Raw genomic sequence first — 18,843 nt, forward strand, 5'->3', positions numbered from 1 at the left:
ACTTTTACAAATCCAAATTTAACCGGAAAGGGAATGTCACAACTCCGGGGTTGAACGGGAAGTGACAACGAGGAGCGGCTTATGCACTCTGTCGGTCTGATCTGCGCCATTTAAACACTCTAAAGACCGACCACACGAAAAACAAAACCGCGTCAATCGGTTCATATGTTCCCCACAAAACGGGCAAAACATCAGCAGCTCGCTTGGTTCACCATCAACAACAACCAAAAGTTGCATTAGCCGCTCCTCGTTGTCACTTCCGGAGTGTGTTTTGTCGCTTGTAAATCCAAAAACACTTTTACAAATCCAAATTTAACCGGAAAAGGAATATCCCAACTCCGGGGTTGAACCGGAGACTGGCAGTGACTATTAGTCAAGGGACATGACCACATTAAGCTAATGATGGGCAGCAGAGGAAGAGACTAAAGGCTGTATGTGTGGTGCTGTACTCAACCCAGGAAATAACAGAAACACGTTGATATAACTGTAAATAGCTGATCACTTACAGATGAAGTCGGTTTGTGGACTTTCACGCACAGGATTAAGAGGACTGATGCTCTGTGGGTCTCACTCTGATTACATCACATGGAAAAGCTCTTCCTGAACAGCACTTCCTGTTTTTATTACCTCACTTCCTTTCTAGTGCTGCTAAGCTACTGCTACCACCAGGTGATACTGAAGAACAAACACAAGGAGGCTGTAGCTCAGGTGGGAGAGCAGGTTGTCCACGGATCACAAGGTTGGTGGTTTGAGCCCTGTCCTCCCCGCAGTGTTAGGTGAACAATGGAAGCTGTTGCCATTGGTGTGTGAATGGGCAAAACTATGAAGAGTTTTTACTTCTACTAAAGTAGAAAGGCGCTACATAAGTGTGGGCTATTTGCAAAAGGGCAAACAATAAACTGATTCCAAAACAGCCGTCACTTCCTGTTTCTTGTTTTTCAAACTTTGGAAAACTCCCTGAAGGGCTTCATAAAGACATGCACTCCATTCTGTTAATCTGACAGCAACAGAACATGTGAACATCTTGTCTGAATGGTCGCTTTTTCGTAAAAAGCCAGTTCAGACCAAGTAGCATTTCTATGTAATTTTTACTTTCAATATGACACAAGTCTGACCTGAACCATCACATTTATGAATGGACGCACACACAAGTAACAGTAGTCTGAGTTGTGTCAAGTGACTTATGAAAGGCTTTTTGCACATCAGCACTAATATTAGCGTGTCACATTACGATGTATAAAATCTACTATGCTGCAAAATTAAATGTTCATAATAGTAAAACTTTAAATTGCAACAACAAGCACTAGATAAGATTAATTGTACTCACAAACACTGCATGTAACTGAACTTTTTTTCTTCACCAGATGTTAATAGGAGTTGAAGTTTGTTGCCTGCAAAGAAAAGTGACCCTATGTGGACCTACATGTCTTTACATCAGACAGGTGAGCTGTCACACAGAATAGCAGTTTAGTTTGTTGCTTCCAGCTGTTTCGCACTATTTACTTTGTCTATTAAATACCTGCAGCATCAGATAGCAGTAGGATCCACAAACATCTCTAAATACAGATAAAGTTGTATGCATTTATGCACAAAGTAGCAGGAGTAGTATTTATTTATAAATCCTCCCTGACGTGGAAAAAGGATCAGTCAGGATCCTGAGTTTTACTGTTGAATGAATTAGAAATAAGCTACCCTGCTAGTTATTTAGACATTGTGATATGCTGCTGTTAGTTTAGATTCAGTCTGTTATTGCATTACGATGTATTATGCATCACTTGGTGAAATGTCTAATCTCACCTGAATGACAAATATCACATGCGTACTGCAGTTCTCTCTGGCATAGTGAAGGGTATATCTAAATGAGGCCGTGAAGAACAATGTAAAACTAATGACAGAATGACGTCACTTTAATGAATTGATGAAACCAGCAATGTTCCATATTCCATGTCTGAAAGGGACCTAAATCATGAAACAGCTGCTCTAAACTGAGTGATGCTTGTATAAAAGGGGTCTCGTAGCTCATACCAAAGAGACAGGACTTCAAACACAATGTGTGTGTCCGTCTCAGTTACATATGAATTCTATGAGGGCTGCACAGTGGCTTGGTGGTTAGCACTTTCGCCTTGCAGCTAGTAGGTCCCTGGTTCGCATCCTGGCCTTTCTGATCTTTCTGTATGGAGTTTGCATGTTCTCCCTGTGCATGCAGGACTCCGGCTTCCTCCCACAGTCCAAAAACATGTTCAGGTTAATTGGTGACTCTAAATTGTCTGTAGGTATGGATGTGAGTGTGATTGTTAGTCTCTATATGTAGCCCTGTGATAGACTGGTGACCTGTCTAGCTTGCCCCCTGTCTTTGCTCCCAAGTCAGCTGAGATAGGCTCCATTTCCCCTGCGACCCTTATGAGGATTAAGCGGCGTCTAGATAATGGATGGAATCTATGGATCTCTGCTTTTGATTATAAAGAAACATTCATCCAAGTTGTACTTCATGTTCTGGTTCTGTGTTTTGGATCCATTTTCCTTAGAAATTTTGCCATTTTTGAAGTATTAGGGGCAGAAATTAAAGGCAAATTCACACAAACTTGCACTTCCTGTGCCACGCAGCATTAACCCGCCCACCAGGCAGTCACACGCAGTCATATGCAACCATTCACCATCGACCTCCACCAACACAGACATGCTACGATACACACTCCTGCCATCTAGGGGAATGCAGTCACCCTATCCGTCACCCACCCTGAGGATTAGCCCCCTACCCCCGCTTCTCTGCGGACTACCATCCCCTCTTGCCCCATTATCATATTTGATCCACACCTACCCCCTCTCTCCCTTTACCCTCCCACATGCACCACCAGCAAGGCATGCCCCCTTTTCTTTGGCCACTCTCAGGGAGAAGAAGAGGAGGATGAAGAGGCAGGGGCTTTCATGGGGAACAATCTGCCAGGGAGACGAAGAATGAGCGGGCACTCAATTAAGGGCTGCCCATTGAGCCCGCGGAGTGAGCCTGAATGTGGGCCCCTCCAAAGGAATGGAGTCCCATGAATAGATTGTGGGCCTTCATGAAATATTAAAGAGCGGACGGATTTCCCACAATATTTGTACACCTCCCTTTGTGGGGATTTCTCCCTCCATTGAGCCTGAAACTGTTAACACATCCGCTCTGAAGCGCGGCCCGCAGACTGTGCTAAAGAGCCCTGCGGTCCAAGCATCAAACGCTCCCCACCCTCAACTCTCCCTCTCTTCCCCTGTTGCCCTATCTGTCTCTTTCCCTTTGTCTTTCCCTCCCCGTCTCTCTTTCGCTTTTCTCTTCCTGTCTTCCTGCCCCGGAGATATTCATGGAAGGGATTACGCCAGTTTTAATGACCACCTGTCCTTGCTCCGACACTGTATTGTGGCATGCCAGGCCAAGCAGCAAGCATCCCCCTGGTATTAAAGGGTCACAGCGCTAACTGGTGACCCCTGTCTCCACCAACACAAGCCTGACAGCCAAAGCCACCCAGACAGGTAACAAACACGGTCGCTCTGATCATTAATCATTTTGAACAGTCCGGAGTGTGACAGAAGCAAAGCGCTAAGATGCTAAACAGTGAACAAAAGCGTCTTCAGCTTGCCTTAATCAACATCCTTGTTTGTACTGAACATCCCAATACTACTGTAGTATTATTCTAAACCGGTGACACATGCACTTCTTCCTGGCGCGCTCGTCTTATCACTTTTCCTTTTTTGTCTCTGCTCTTTACTCTCTGCACACACACATACACACACACACACACACACACACACACACACACACACACACACACACACACACACACACACGCACTGCTATCAGGCTGAGTGGAGCTGTATAGAGACGGAGGGCTATGTGGTTAAGTAGGTGGTTAAAGCTGCCATTAGCATCAGAATGACCACATATTCTGCAATGAGTCAACATTAGTTCATGTCAGAATCGAGGGGTTGAGGACGGGCCAAAAAACTAAAGCTCTCACTGCTACTGACAAGTGTACTTTGGTTCATAGTTTGATTCACGGCACTAATATGGTTTTTTACTGCGTGAAAGTGTAAATAAAGGTGTTTTGGGGGCTTAGATTTTATGAGCTGGTGCTGTGGTTGTGTATCAGTGATGGCGGCATGAACATGAATGTGGCTGTTTGTATTTATTTTATTTTATCAAACATTACTGATATTTTCTTTTCATTTTCAATTTAAGATGTTTCAGTGTGATGTTAAAGACACCGTATGCAATTTCTGCCTCTTAATCAAAACAATAACAAAAGACATAGCTTGATGATGTCAGGAAGTAGCATGGAATTATGGGAATTGTTGTCTTTGGTGGCTCAGGCAGAAGTCATGTTCACAAACGGGGTAGTGTATTAAAGTTTTAATCACTTTATGTTTAGTCACATATACTCATGTCATTTCATTCTATTATTAAAAAAAAGCTACAAATGATGTCTTTTTCTGTGTTAAACATAGTTGGAAGCAAGGAAACTAAAGATTTCACATAAATCTAGTAATTTTGAGACATTTTAATGCAGAAATGTTATATATTATACCGTATATATATATTATCAAAAGTTATACATTTTTTAACAGACTTTAAAAACAGATTTGTGAAATATTAACTTGATATAATAAATCCAGTACTTGCCAAAATAAGATATTTTTAGAAAATACCCATCTACTTTCTTTCAGCGCATTTTATTTATTTTTTGCATTGAAATTTGAGGCTATGTTGAAACAAAGGTACCTCAGGAACTATTAAAGATAAAAGCCTGGAATTTTCACCATTATATATCATCATGCAATTATTTCAGAATCTACAACACTGGACAAGTAGATCAAAGAATTTCTGATCATGGGTGAGTTGAAATATGAAAAATAAATTGAAGCCGTCACAAAAATTCCCATCTTTGAGTGCAAATTAGCAAAAAAAGCTCATAATGCAGAAGTTGACTAATGATATTTTAGTAGTTGCATGTTGTGATAATACAAAGCAAAACAATTAGAGTACTTTATCATATGAAATAGTTGATCAGAAAGTTATTTTTGTTGAAGTTTCAGGACTGATTGAGCAGGTATGACAAGTTGTACCACTAAAACAAAAGTATTGGTTTAGCTTAAGCCAAGTAGAAACAGATTTCTGGAGTTTTGAAATGGTAAATATTTCTTTCTTAACATGCACATATTTTTCATTTTCATTTCATCAGAAGCCCCCTGATGATTTCAGATGGAATCACCCAAATTTGCTTTTCTTTCCACAACTTGGGTGAACTGTGTTGTAATCCTGCCTGTCATCAGCTTGTCTGCGCTCATCAGAAACTTTAATTTCGTGAGTGAACCGAGCCAGCAGAGAGCATGTGGCTGCACGAGGCTTCGCTGCCCACTCCAGCAGAGCCCCAGCTGGGGAGCACATTGGAGAGCAGCCCCCTTGGTCTGGCCTCCATATGCTGGGGTCTGGGGTCCAGGCTGTCAGCGCAGCTCCAGCACATGGAGGGCATTTGGGGGTGTTCTTGGGGGGTAGCGGCTCCACCAGCATTGTACCGGGAGGACAAGAGCTGAGCAGGACCCAGCAGGAGAGTGGGGGGCCTTTTCTAAAGACAGATCAACTGGAGCTCCTTTTCTCACACCCAGCTCACTTTGCCCAGCTCCATATCTCCTCCTCGCCCTCCCCTCCTCTCCTTGGCAGATTGATACACTGGCTGAAATGTGATTTTCTTGTGTGTCTCTTATGAAACTGCGTCTCCCCCTCGCCTTCCCCTGCCCACCCACTCATCTCACCAACCTATTCTCCGCTGGGATTGAATCAAGCCACGCTGCTTTGTTTTTCAATCATCTTGTCCACATCAAAGTCACTCATGAGAAGATGGTTAAAAAGGAGGAAGGGGCCACGGACGAGACAAATCTCTTTGGCTTTTCCCCCTTCACACAATGCTTCTCATTTGAATTTCCCCATATATTGCTGATCACCAGTCTGAATGGTGCCCTTGATGAAGTGTTGTTTTTGTGGTTCCTCACACAAATTCCAAACACCCCAGGGATACATTTTCCTCTTTTTGTCTTTGACTTCAAAGTTATCTGGAATGGGACGTGTTGGAATGGAGAATGCGAGGGGGGCACCAGGTCCAACACTGGATGTTGTTTACCAAACTTCTCACCGAGTCAAGGAGCATTCAGACTATGTGCATAACACCGCGGTGCATAACACAAAACATTCCTCAAGCACCGAGGTGTTTTCAGGCTTGAATTCATGCTTGTATGAATGACCTTTGTGACGGCTTACACCCCACAGTGTATCAACACATAAAGGATCATCCATCCTACATGTTTAGCTGTTGTTTTTGAGGTCTCAGGTTAAGATTGGCATAAAAATGGTGCAATTCTGCATAGGATTAAACATTAAATACATCCAGTGCTGCATTCACTGGCATGATACCACAAGATGAAACAAACCTGTAAATATAAAATATATAAGATGAGCATTATTATTAGGTTCCTGGTTACCTTGCTTTGCTATTTATGATCATCTTTCTTTATATTTTCAGGAGATTTTGTCTGCATGCATAACATAAAACATTGCACTGTATTTAAATTTCAGGTAAGTATAAAATCTAAAAAGATGTAATAGTACATCTTCTCAATCAGCTTCTTCAGGTTCCACAAAAACTGGAAGGATTCATGCGTTTACTCTGCAGTCTTGAAGAGTGTCAGTCTGCTGCCACCTGCTGCCAGACTTTTGAAGAACAATTGAAGCAGAAAATTATTCAAAGAAAACATTTTATTTTTTAGGATTTTATTCTTGGTAATTCAATTTTGCTTGTAGTTTTGCAGTGCTAATAAAAAAAAACTTTTATGACATCAAGACTTTTTTACAAGATGCATTTTATGTCTTCCTATCTTGCTGGTGTACAGTTTTAAGTTTTAGCTTTTTTAAATTTAGTTTTAGTTATTTAGTTTAGATATTTTAGTTATTTTCTTTTAATTTGAACTTCTGTTTTGCCCCTGAATTTCCTCTCTGCTGATCAAGAAAGTTTAAGATGTTATTTCTATGTTGTATTACTTCTTTTTTAAGGCAATGGTCGCAATTAATTAAAATTATTAATGATGAAACTCACTCTCCATTTCGACAATCTACAGGGTGTCCCTAAAGTCTGGACACAAAGGAATTCTCAACTATGATTGTTTTGCCCCTACAGACTAAATATATACGGAATATATATTTGATTAATTCTCAAATATATATTAAAATCAATATATTAAAAGATTACTATATTGAATAAAATGTTGTTAACAATTTCACTTGTTTAAAATATGTATTTTTGCCTCTGTGTCCAGACTTTAGGGACACCTAACTTGCTACAATACTCATTTTTTGCCTAACTTCACAGCATCACCTCAGATGCATTATCGTATAGTTGCTAGGTAACATTATAACAATAAACCCTTCATATGCCCACATATCAACACAAATCCGTCTCCTAGTAAAGAGGACATACACGAGAGATTTTGTTTATGCTCTTTAATGAAATGCTGCCTCAAATCCAACAGCAAAGTTGATGAAAAACTACCAGAAAAAAGTGCTTAACTGGGAAATGAGCTAAGAACAAGGTTTATTTGTACATGTAACAGAATCATTGTGTCAGTGGCGGACAGCTACACTGCCTCAAAATAAAAGCACAGACTGTAACTGGAACTGATTCGTAAGTATAATTTCATTACTGAAATTAGGAACAATAATGCATTACAGACAAATGTTCTAATTACATTAGTGCATTACATCCAACACTGGTGCGACACGTAACTGCAATGAAAATGATTCCAGTCTGGCCTTGGACTATTGTTGTATGTCATACTTCAATCTTTCCCCCTTAGTTCCTCTCTGTCTCTTAACTATTAACTGTCCAACAATTGCAAAAAAGTACAAACAATAATATATATATATCAAAAAAGTACCTCAACTTGAATATAGTTGTCTTTTTTGTTCATCTCCACAAGATGGCACAAATGGACAGTTACTGAATTCACAACTTTCAAAGCAAGCAGTGTGAGTTATGTGCACGTCCAACCCCACTGGACCCCAGAAAGGACAGAAGTCCAATTCTTTGTTTATTAAAAGTGTATTTTTCAACCACAATGTAATTATACAGCAAGAAAAATCTGTATCATGTGACCTGTAGTGGCTGCAGTCATTTCTTCAGGACATTGGCATTGTTACTCACGGAATTATGTGATGATTGGCGCTGGTTTGTCTGTTAGCAAGATTACCCAGAAACTGACTAATGGATTTGGATGAAATTTTCAGGGACGGTCAAAGGGACCAGCTCATTAGATTTTGACAGTGATGCAGCTTCTAATCTGGATCCACAGATTTGTTAAAGATTTCTGTATCATTGTGAGATGATAAGGCATCACTGTAACTATGACAACAAGTGAACACTACCTCAGCTGCCTGCTGGGGATCGCATGATTGCGACCCTACTACAAATCCATGATACAAGGAACAATTAATTAAATTGTGGGGGTGTTTCTGAGTCCCTTCAATTCTCGTCGCCCGCTACATTTTTAGGTCACATATTTCGGTATCTGTACATAACCTACACATGCAGAACATACGCCTGTGCTCAGGTCAAAGTCAGGGAATGAACAGTCTTGGCAGAGCACTGTGTTCTCTAAGTGCTTTTCTTGTTCTTGAATCATGTGATCTTGTAACAATAGGTGTAGCTGACATGGTTTTTTGTTTGTGTATTTACAGCTTGTTTGTGATCCCATTGATGTTTGAATCATATAGACTGACTGAATGAATAAAAATTTTAGAAACTTGGATATTTCAATTTGCCCTTTTTTAAAAAGGTAGTTTTCCTGCAGGATTACTGAACCAAAAACATGCCCCATTTCTTTCATTAAAAATCCATATGCGACCAGTCGGTTTTAATTACTGCGATAAAAGTAACAAAGGTTACAAAAGAGGTGAAAACATTGTCATGCAAATAAGAAAACTCATATTTTCAAGTGGGAACATGCAGACTGATCATTCAGGCAAGGTTAGTATTTGGCAGTGTCCCTATGTGATCTGACTTCAGTCACACATCTCCTGCCAACTGGGAGAGGCTCTGAGTTAGATGGAAATCATTTGTCAGTGAGATGTCATACACCTTACTGCTATCTTAGATCAGCTTGTGTATTGCCAGCTGCTGTGTGGAAAGAGGAGAGAGCGGAGGGTATTGTAGCATGACTTTGTTGAACAGCCTTTAAACGGAGGGCGCACATGCGGCAGCAGGCCGATCTGGGGTGAAGAGACAAGTCAAAAAGAAACACTTGTGAGGTTGATTCTGTCCAGTGATTTCTCAACAAGGTGCTTGAAAAGTGCAAACTGAGTAACATACACTTTGGGTGTCATTCTGAGGCTATTACAGGTTAAACTGAGGTTTTTTAAGTCTGTGTGGATGATGATCATTCCACCAACAGTTGAGTTTCCACTGTGTAATGTGTCACTGAGGAATCTGTGCTGACTTTATCTTGGCAGCTTCCTTATTTTGATAATTGACAGGAGAGTGTAACAATGTTTTTTTTAACCTTAAAGTTGAAGCTGAGACATTTTATCTCCATCACTCCATCATTAAGAGAAACTTTTGCCATCAGGATATATTTAGAGTCGTTCGTAACATTAACTATGTGTGCGTCAAACAACAGATCTGAGGAAGTGGAAAAGACGTACAGCAACACTGACTGGGGGTTGGGAGTGGTTTCACTGGAGATGTGGGCTGCAGGACCAGACTGGCATAGGGCTGGCTGACAGGCAGTCATGTAGAACCCTGCGAAAAGATGCATTGTTGGAGGAAGTTCAGGTCAACGGGAACTCGAGTAAATCATCACCTGAGCGAGAGCCACACCTAGCAGGGGAATTTAGCCACCAAGAAATGGCACATGAGTGCAAAAACGGTCATATTTATTACCTGTGGAATGTCCACATACAGTGATGACATTACACGACATTACATTTATGTGTTTCGAATTTGTGTCAATGTCATGTTGACTTTTGGTCTGTCTGAGAGCCGGTGTTGTTTGGTCTGTCAGTAACGGAGAGGCCCTCTGGTAATCCACGGATTAGGGAGGTCTGGGAGTGGTGCCTGAAATGACTACTGTAAGTAAAGCAGTTGGCTGTGGTCGACCACATGTGCTTCTGTTTAGACAGAATCCCCGGCACATGCTGTCATTTCCTTTTATCACTGATGCAGCTTTGCAGGTGTCCTGGTGACGAGTCAGATTACATACCTGCTTGTCCCTCGTTTGTTTTCTCCATATAGTTTATATTCAGTAATCGGATCTCCACAGTATGTTCTAAATTCACCTGAACTGAAACTTCATAGCACAAAAACAACAATAAACTTTAATGGTTTATCAAATATTACATAATAAAATTCACAAGTACATATTTACATGACGCTAACTGTTTGCTAAACTGCCACAGTTATGCCACAGAACCTGGTGACACGTTGATCAGGATGGCCAAAAGTCAACCAAGAATCACCAAAAATGCATTATATGGGGATGCATTTTCCTTTTGTTGTCTTTGGCTTCAAAATTTTCAGGATGTTGTTTACCAAACTTCTCACTGGACATTTAAACTATGTTGTCAGCCATGGTGATGGAAGTATTATACTCTGTTTTGTTGCCAGTGTTTTGTTCTCAGTTGAAGTGGTGTTTTACACAAAGGAAACAATAAAGGAGGATTACCTTCACATTCTTCAGGATAACCTAAAATCATAAGCCAGAAGGTGGGTTCTTGGACGCAGTTGGGTGTTTCAGCAAGACAATGACCCCAAAGCACACATCAGAAATGGTAAAGAATTGGTTCAATCAGGCTTGATATAATGTTTAGATTGGCTTCCTCAGTGTCCTGACATGAACCTAATCGCAAACCTGTGGACTGTAATGAAGAAACAAGTCAGTGTCAAAAACCCAACATAATAAATTATATTTTTCTGAAGAGTCATCAAAGATACAATGGTCAAGGGACATTTAGCATTATTGTATGGATATTTTTGACCCAGCAAGTTCAGTCATATTTTCCAAAGATCTATAAAAAAAATCTATGAAAACATCCATAATTTGCCACAAAAATATAAGAGTTAGCACATCTTTTTAAAATAAGAATTTTGAACATGTCAGAGTAGAAAGAGCCCATGTGTAAGTAAAAAAAAAGTTCTAAAAAATTGGACAGAGCTCTTTCTGTTTCACTGTGCATGCTGGCTCACTGTCACATGACTTACTTTGACATGCAGAAACATAATTAATGTCTGTGCATTTCATACTGTGACAAGTCAAAATGTGAAAATAAGTAACAGCTCAAACAGGAAATGTGCTTCCAGGAGAGTAAACCATCCAGTGACCTGTGCAATGACAAGAAAACTTTACAGTATGGAGCTGCGAATCTGCAGCTGGGCATCACTCATCTCATTTAGAAACATCAAGGGATCCTGTTGTTTCAACCTCAACAGGTTTGGAACTTTTGTAAGCTCATGACACACTCTCAAATACACTAACTCACAACCTTCAATCATTGCATACATGTCAGCATGCAGGAGGAAGAGAAGCAAAGGTGTTGAGCTGCATGATGTGTTAAGAGCGGCTGGTGTCCCGGACCAGTGCAGCTCTGTTGTAGTCACCGTCTGTGCATAGAAGGTATTTGTGGTATGACTGTGGGGATGTTTCTGAGTGTGGCAAGTCGAAAAATCTCTGTTTATTTTTTTCTATCAGCTGCTCATCCTGACTGCTGGTAACTCGCCAAAAACATGTGCAGGCAGAACTGTTCAAAAGTGTAGCAATAATTCCATGCAAAAACATTCAATTTCAAGTAAAAGCATATTCCTACTGAACATACATATTGGTTGCAAATTGATCTGTAGAATGAAAAATAAAAGTGTGTATTTAAAAGAGCAGGGACTTTTAGTGTGTTAAAGTACTGCAGCATTGAAGTTTATGTGCAATCAAATAGTAAAATACTTCTTTCTAAAAGATACTGAAGAGTGTAACAGAATAATAATGGTTGGTTGTTTGGTTGGTTGGTCGGTCGGTCGGTCGGTCGGTCGGTTGGTTGGTTTATTTGGCAAACCCTGAAAAAAAACTGAACTGAATAAATGAGTTACTGTGTACTTTGCGTTATCTCCATGAACCTTTCTACTAAAAACAGTCCACATTTTTTTGTTTATTAATGATAAGAGCAGCATATTTTCCATTCATTGAAGAGAAGTTACTTTTAATCTTCAGTGGAGGAAAGTAAATGAACACATTTATTCAGGTATTGCGCCTAAATACAGTTCTGACATACTTGTATTTTGCTTGAGTATTTCCATTGTATGCTACTTTATACTTTCACTTCACTACATTTAACATTTAATTAACTAACTAACTAACCAAACAAACAAACAAACAAACAACAAACCAACCAACAATACTTTGTACACATTTTTTTGAGTTTATTTAACAGCTTTAGTTATTTTTTAAGATGAAGACACCACACAATGGATCATATAAAAAGCTTGAAAATACAACATTGTGTGGCTTACAAAAGCAGCTTGTAATCAGTGTCACATTTCAGACATCTCATAGTTTCTCTGGCAAATAATGGTTCTGTTCCCCCCTCTAAATGTCTAACATGGTTTCATTTTAGTAAATGATTAAACATGTCAACATCTCATCAGAAAACCAAAGATTAGAGAAGAAGTCAAAAACTGAAAAACACATTTGTATAGATTTGTTTTTCTACTTTTTTGTCATATAAATGATCCTCAGATTTAGCTTCTTTTCCTGTCAATAAAAAAAGCAGTTAAAAAACAACAGTAAAATGCTGCTGATGCTTTACTATTAATAATATAATTATGTCATGTAATTTCAGCCACATTTTGCTGTTTATATTTTTTACTTAAGTGGGATTTTTCATGCAGGACTTTTACTTTTAATGAAATTAGTTTACATGAATGCACTAGTAATTGCAGTTAAATAAAGTATCTGAATGCAAGAAGAACATAAAGTTAGAACTGACCCTCAAACATTCAGCTAAGCAACTTTAAAGTTAATGCAATAATAGCAGAAAAATCATATTAGCAAGATATTATTATTACTCTGCAAAATTTGTTTACATTCACTGAATAATGTAATTACATTAAAAGTTGTTGACTTGGTCGACAGTATGCAATTGTTTTTGCTTGTGATTTCAACAATGACATGCTGATATGATCATTTAATACACCAACAAAGAGTTTATTTTGTGATAAACAGCATACAGAGCTGCATATTTTTAATTTCTTATCAGTCCCTGACCAGTTACTGCAAGGATTTGCATTTTTAAATTGCTGTTTTGCTTGTGTGTAAAAGTGCACATCATCAACACATCCTCTCAGGCAACAGAAATTGTGCGACTTGTTTGTTACAACTCTTCATTAGCAAGAAATAACCAGAGAGCATCGAGGACAAACTGATCCTTAATAATATAAAAGTCACATAGATCTCAGAGATGTACTTTGAGAGCCTTAACTGATGTAGAAACAAAAGAAAAAACACAGTAAAGGATTCATAAAATTATTGAACTCTGCTGAAAAAAGATCTAAATTTCAATCTTTAATTGATATGAACAGATTGTAAAGGTGTCATTTTAAAGTCTGCTTTTTAATCACTTGGTGTTTCCTGATAGAGTTGACTTAAGTTTCTTTTTTTGTTGTTCTGGGTTCAGAGTTAAAGCTGTGAGCTGTAATTCTTCATTTCTCCCGTTGTCCAAACGTCTAAATCCGACGCTCATGATCTTTGTTTTTTTGGCAGTTTTGCTGCATTCTTCCTCAGTTTCAGATAGTTTCAGCTACACAGATTGTGTTTAGACTGGCGCCTCGCTTCGCTCGCATCACATCAGGAGGTAAATCTAGCTTTCTCTCTGAGCAAAACCACATCCAGTCTCCTTTTGCCATCTTTATTTATTTAATTTTTTGAACTGAGAAATCAGAGAGGAGTTGAGACATATGAATCTAGCAGCGTTGATTGCTGCTCATGTGTGAGGATCATTTGTTCAGGAGTCAGGGAAAGTAAAAGAAGATACCAAATGTGAGGAAAAACATCCTGCAACTGAATCCGTAATTCTCATGTTTGATCACATGCATGAGACAAACGGACCACTGTTATATAATTGATAGAAATGAATGGTGTCCTGAAACTTTCCTTACTTTAAGTTTTAATAATGACTTTAACCATTGGATCATATTTTGATCTAATGATTCTAAACACCCAAGTATCAGGTAGCCTTATACTTCCTATCAAAACAAAAGAAGCTTTGTCTCCCTTGTGTTTGATCATATTATCTGATGCTTTACTTATTCAAGTGTGTCAGTGTGGCTTTATCAAAGTTAGAATCTGTTGACTGCAGACAGTTTAACTAAATGTTGTTTAATTTGAGTGAGGCTGAGCTCTTGATTAATGTAATATTAATACTTTTCTGACTGTACCTTTGAGACAAACAGAAAACTTAATTTCTTTATCATATCATCATGATAAGTTTCATTGGATAATTGTGTATAAAGTATGTTTCTGAGGGTTTCTCATGAAATATCTGGTTCAAAATGTTGTACTACTTGGATAAGAGTAGGATGGATTGGTGGCATTAAATCTGTGTTGTACTGAACTTTATTCAAAAAGTAAATATTTAAGACGCGATCTCTGAATATGTAAAGTGCCTATGGGTCAATATATCATTGCGGGACTTTTTGTAACATAGTTGACAGGTATCATAGTTGGCATTTTTGCTGTTTTCAGGCCTAAAATCTACATGGCCGCCTATAACCAAACACCACATGGCATTTTGACACAAAGATTCTTCTAAATATTATATATATAATTGAGTAAAATTGAAAGTTATTTCTAAAGATATTGTAGTGAACCTGCTGACTACTTTATATTAAATAACTCAGAAAGCCTTGGAGTCTGGCCAGTCTTTTCTTCAGGAGGAAATGACATCATGTAAAGCAGGTCATGTGATCTGGAATATTAAATTGGGACAGTTGTTTATGCGACATTTTAGTGATATCCAGTCATTTTTTATTAATAAGTGATTATTTCCATAATAAATAATTATGGAATTTGTAAAGACATGATCACAATGAACATAAAAACATTAGTTTTTTTTTTTTTACTTTTAATTAAAATGTATGCAAGATATATCCCATGGACTTCAAAAGTCCCTCAATTATACACTGACCCCTATATTTGCCTAACAAACGTACTGACTCGAACTCCAATTAACAGCTTTACAGTGATAACAAAGCTCAAAATGCCCTCCAATCCTCTCCAGAGACGTACTTGTTTTTCCACCGGTTGCTCACCTTTTGAAATCAGTGTTTCCCAGTTATCAGTGGAGGGGAGACAGACTGTCTGGTGAGAGCAGGTGATCATTATCTAGTGTCCTCAGCGGACAGACAGGCCTGCTGTTCAGGCTTCAGTGTGTGTGGGTGGCATGCTGGGCTCTGATACCTGCACGCCTCATACTTGTCTGCCTGTAGCATATTAAGTGCTGGAAAAACCCAGCCATCATGTGCCTTAGAGTTGAAACACTGTGTGAAGCTGTAAAAAAAAAAAAAGGTACCTGCAAGTGATACACTGTAAAAACACATTTATTTTCATGTATTTTTTTAAACTAGTTGTTATTTTACAGATTTTCCATGTTTTGTAATGCTAAATAACTTGTAATGCCACAGAATAAAGCATTATTTTACATGTTGACCCTTAAAAAAAAACTGGACAAAACTACAAATAACGTCCACGTGTGTGTGTGTGTGTGTGTGTGTGTGTGTGTGTGTGTGTGTGTGTGTGTGTGTGTGTGTGTGTGTGTGTGTGTGTGTGTGAGAGAGAGAGAGAGAGAGAGAGCACAAGTTCACCCACAGACATCTAATAAAAACAACTTAAACCACATGCACACACAGCCCATCATAAATTACAAAGCAAATTATGTTTTTGTCACCTTAAAATAAATCAGAATAGATAAAACAGAATGAAGAGCATTGCAGCTTGAGATAAATAACAAATTGCTTATTTGTTTATTAAGCATCAAAACTATATATTCTATATTCTGTAACTGAATTTGAAATGTTGAAGGGGGTTGAAACATTTTAAATGGTCTTTAACAAGAGATCAGGTTCGTAAAAGTTCAACTATCTTTCAAGTGTTTTTTTCACTGAACATTTAACACAGTGTATAAACGTGAGTCTTTGATCGTGTGGGAATGTTTGGACTGCTGTTAAAACACGGTGCTGTGACCCCTGTGTCAACCCCAACACAGTATCATACAGTAGTATGAAGTGTCTGAGGGACCGGTGAGATGAAAAACGCCAAAACCAGCTGCGTTCTGGCGCACAGTGGGAGGAGTGTTTGCACCATGCGGACACACTCCCTGCGCTGCCTTGCTTATCGGCACACAGCAGCTCTTTTTGGCCACTCAGCAGGACGCACAGACGGATTACCTGAGCCATGGATGCAGAGGAACACCCCAGAGTGCAGCTTCTGGACATCGGCTCCAGCTCGTCTCCTTCTGAGCCTCAAGACGCGGAGGAGAGCAGCCAGCAGCCGGGGAAGCCTCCCTACTCCTACGTGGCTCTCATCGCCATGGCCATCAAGGACAGCCAGTACAAGAGACAAACCCTGAGCGGCATCTATCAGTATATAGTGTCCAACTTCCCCTACTATGAGCTGAACAAGAAAGGCTGGCAAAACAGCATTCGGCACAACTTATCTCTGAATGAGTGCTTCGTCAAGGTGCCCAGGGAGAACGGAGGGGACCGGAAGGGCAACTACTGGATGCTGGACCCCGCATTTGAGGACATGTTTGAGAAGGGGAACTACCGACGGAGGAGGAGGGTGAGGAGACCCTACAGACCCCCCAGCGTGCCTTACATGCAACCGTATGTGAGCGGCTCCTGGAGTGTGTGCTCGCCCAGTTCGTCCCTGGCTGCCGGGTACCCGACCACACCGGTCATCAGCCGGAGCGCGTCTCCCAGCGGCCCGCCGAGCTCCTACTGCCAGTCCCCGCACTTCCACCATCCTCCCTACGGCGCCTACCACCGACACCCGCCCGTGCTGGTGCCCCACAACGGGTATCCGTACGGGGGAGTGACCCAGCCGATGAGCCCGGAAGGAGGCTCCGTGTCAGTGGCGTGTAACTACCAGCAGTTCACCTCGTTCGGCTGGCAGCCGGAGCCGCCGCTGGCTCATCTCCTGGACCAGTACGGCCTCTGAGTCCCTGACGTCCAGCTCACAGACTCACAGTTCACCTGTTCCAGCATTTCAGTGCAGCTGTGATTTGTTTGTCAGGTAAAGCTGATTAATTTCTGGTAGCTTGATACGATGTAAAATCAGTGACTGTTAAATAAGCTGTTGGTTTTTGTCCAGGCTCAAGTTTGAGAAGCCAAAGAATTTTCTGTCATCACTTCTGGCATTTTGTGTGAACTGCGAAAGGACAGCTGATTTAAATACGAGGCCTCTTTTTGTTGAACAGTTGTTTTAAATAGGTAAACCTGTGTTTTAATTTCTTTTTTATTATTGTTATTTTGTAATAGGCCCGTGCATTTGTTCCCAGGTTATTTATTTCTTTTCTCTGCATGGCTTCTCTGAGCTGCTATAAAAGTTGATGACACTGAAGCACTGACCAGTTTTCTAATTCGATTCTGAATGTTTACTTGATGTAAAATACATCATGTTTGTTTGAAATAAAATGTTATTTTTGCATCACATGATCTCCTTTTTTTGACTTAACCCTACTCTTTATTCTCCTTACTTTTATTATTAAGAACAATTATTGATAAGCTCATTGGCATCATAATACAGATAATGTTCCGGGGCAAATATGGATCTTGTAGACACAAGAAAAACATTAAGGTGTGTGTTAATCATCAGTATTTTAGAAGTTAGAACTATTGACTGTATGTAAAAATTCCTGCACATTATGGTTCGAATATCAAGTGTTTTCTTGATCAGCAAGGCATATTTGTCAAACGTTACCTTAAACGTAAAAATAAATAAATAAATAAAGTTTACCCCTATGAACTGATGCAAAATTTAGCTAGGAAACTGACAAAATATATTGGCATGGTTAAAGTGAAATACAATGCACTATGAGCAACTTCTAGCCATATAGATTAACTATCTATATATGTATACGTTCTATAGTCATATACTAGTAACTTTATAATTTTCTGGCAAGTTCTGTATCATTTAAATCCCTGCCCTGTTAGCTTCTTGTATAGGCCTACTGCAAAAAAAAAAACAACTGTTATTTTTACGGTAAAATTCCGGCAGCAATAACATATCAAAAAGGAAAAATGCAGTAATATTTACAATAGGTCACACGAACATAATTTTATATGGTGTTTTCATGTAAATATTCATGTGAAACTCAAATTTCTTTAACGGTTAAAATTTAACAGCAAAATATGGAATGAAGCAAATTTTTTTAACCATAAAATCAACAGTGTCAAGATATTTCTTCACCGTGAATGAAGAAATGTTTTACAGTGATTTTGGCAACCACAGTTGCCGGAATTTTGCTGTAAAAATAACAGTTTTTTTTTTACAGTGTACTACCAGATGTTTAAAGAAAACGGACCATTTTCTGCATTCCAACACTGTCAGTCCTTTTTTACGAATCTACGAGTTGTTTAAAATCAACTAATCAGATAATGATATAATCAATTACTTTCTATTTTTGTAAACTCTACCCTCCTGAAGCACATTAACTATGTCTTTATGTGTTATATTATGCATTAGTTCGGTGAACAGTTGGTTTAGTTATTGGTACAATTCAAACGAAAGAGA

At 39.3% G+C, this 18,843-nt stretch overlaps 1 protein-coding gene and 1 long non-coding RNA gene across 3 annotated transcripts in view; one reads left to right on the forward strand and one right to left on the reverse strand.

The window, feature by feature from the left end:
• LOC118470804 (uncharacterized) overlaps positions 1–594 on the reverse strand; it is a 132,774-nt gene extending 132,180 nt beyond the window's left edge. For both annotated transcript variants that reach the window (XR_008602526.1, XR_008602525.1), the window contains exon 1: positions 507–594. This is a non-coding gene — a long non-coding RNA (uncharacterized LOC118470804). The remainder of the gene's footprint in view (positions 1–506) is intronic.
• A 15,807-nt stretch (positions 595–16,401) lies between these two features.
• Positions 16,402–17,760, forward strand: foxl2l (forkhead box L2-like). Its single transcript, XM_023277505.3, has one exon. It carries the CDS (start codon positions 16,504–16,506, stop codon positions 17,266–17,268), a length of 765 nt encoding a protein of 254 aa, XP_023133273.2. The 5' UTR covers positions 16,402–16,503; the 3' UTR covers positions 17,269–17,760.
• The last annotated feature ends 1,083 nt before the right edge of the window (positions 17,761–18,843 follow it).

Source organism: Amphiprion ocellaris, chromosome 8 (genome assembly GCF_022539595.1).
Source record: "Amphiprion ocellaris isolate individual 3 ecotype Okinawa chromosome 8, ASM2253959v1, whole genome shotgun sequence".
Lineage (NCBI taxonomy): Eukaryota > Metazoa > Chordata > Actinopteri > Pomacentridae > Amphiprion > Amphiprion ocellaris.

Excerpts from the sequence above, each read along its gene's own strand:
- foxl2l (XM_023277505.3), top strand. The coding sequence starts at position 16,504 with ATGGATGCAGAGGAACACCCCAGAGTGCAGCTTCTGGACATCGGCTCC.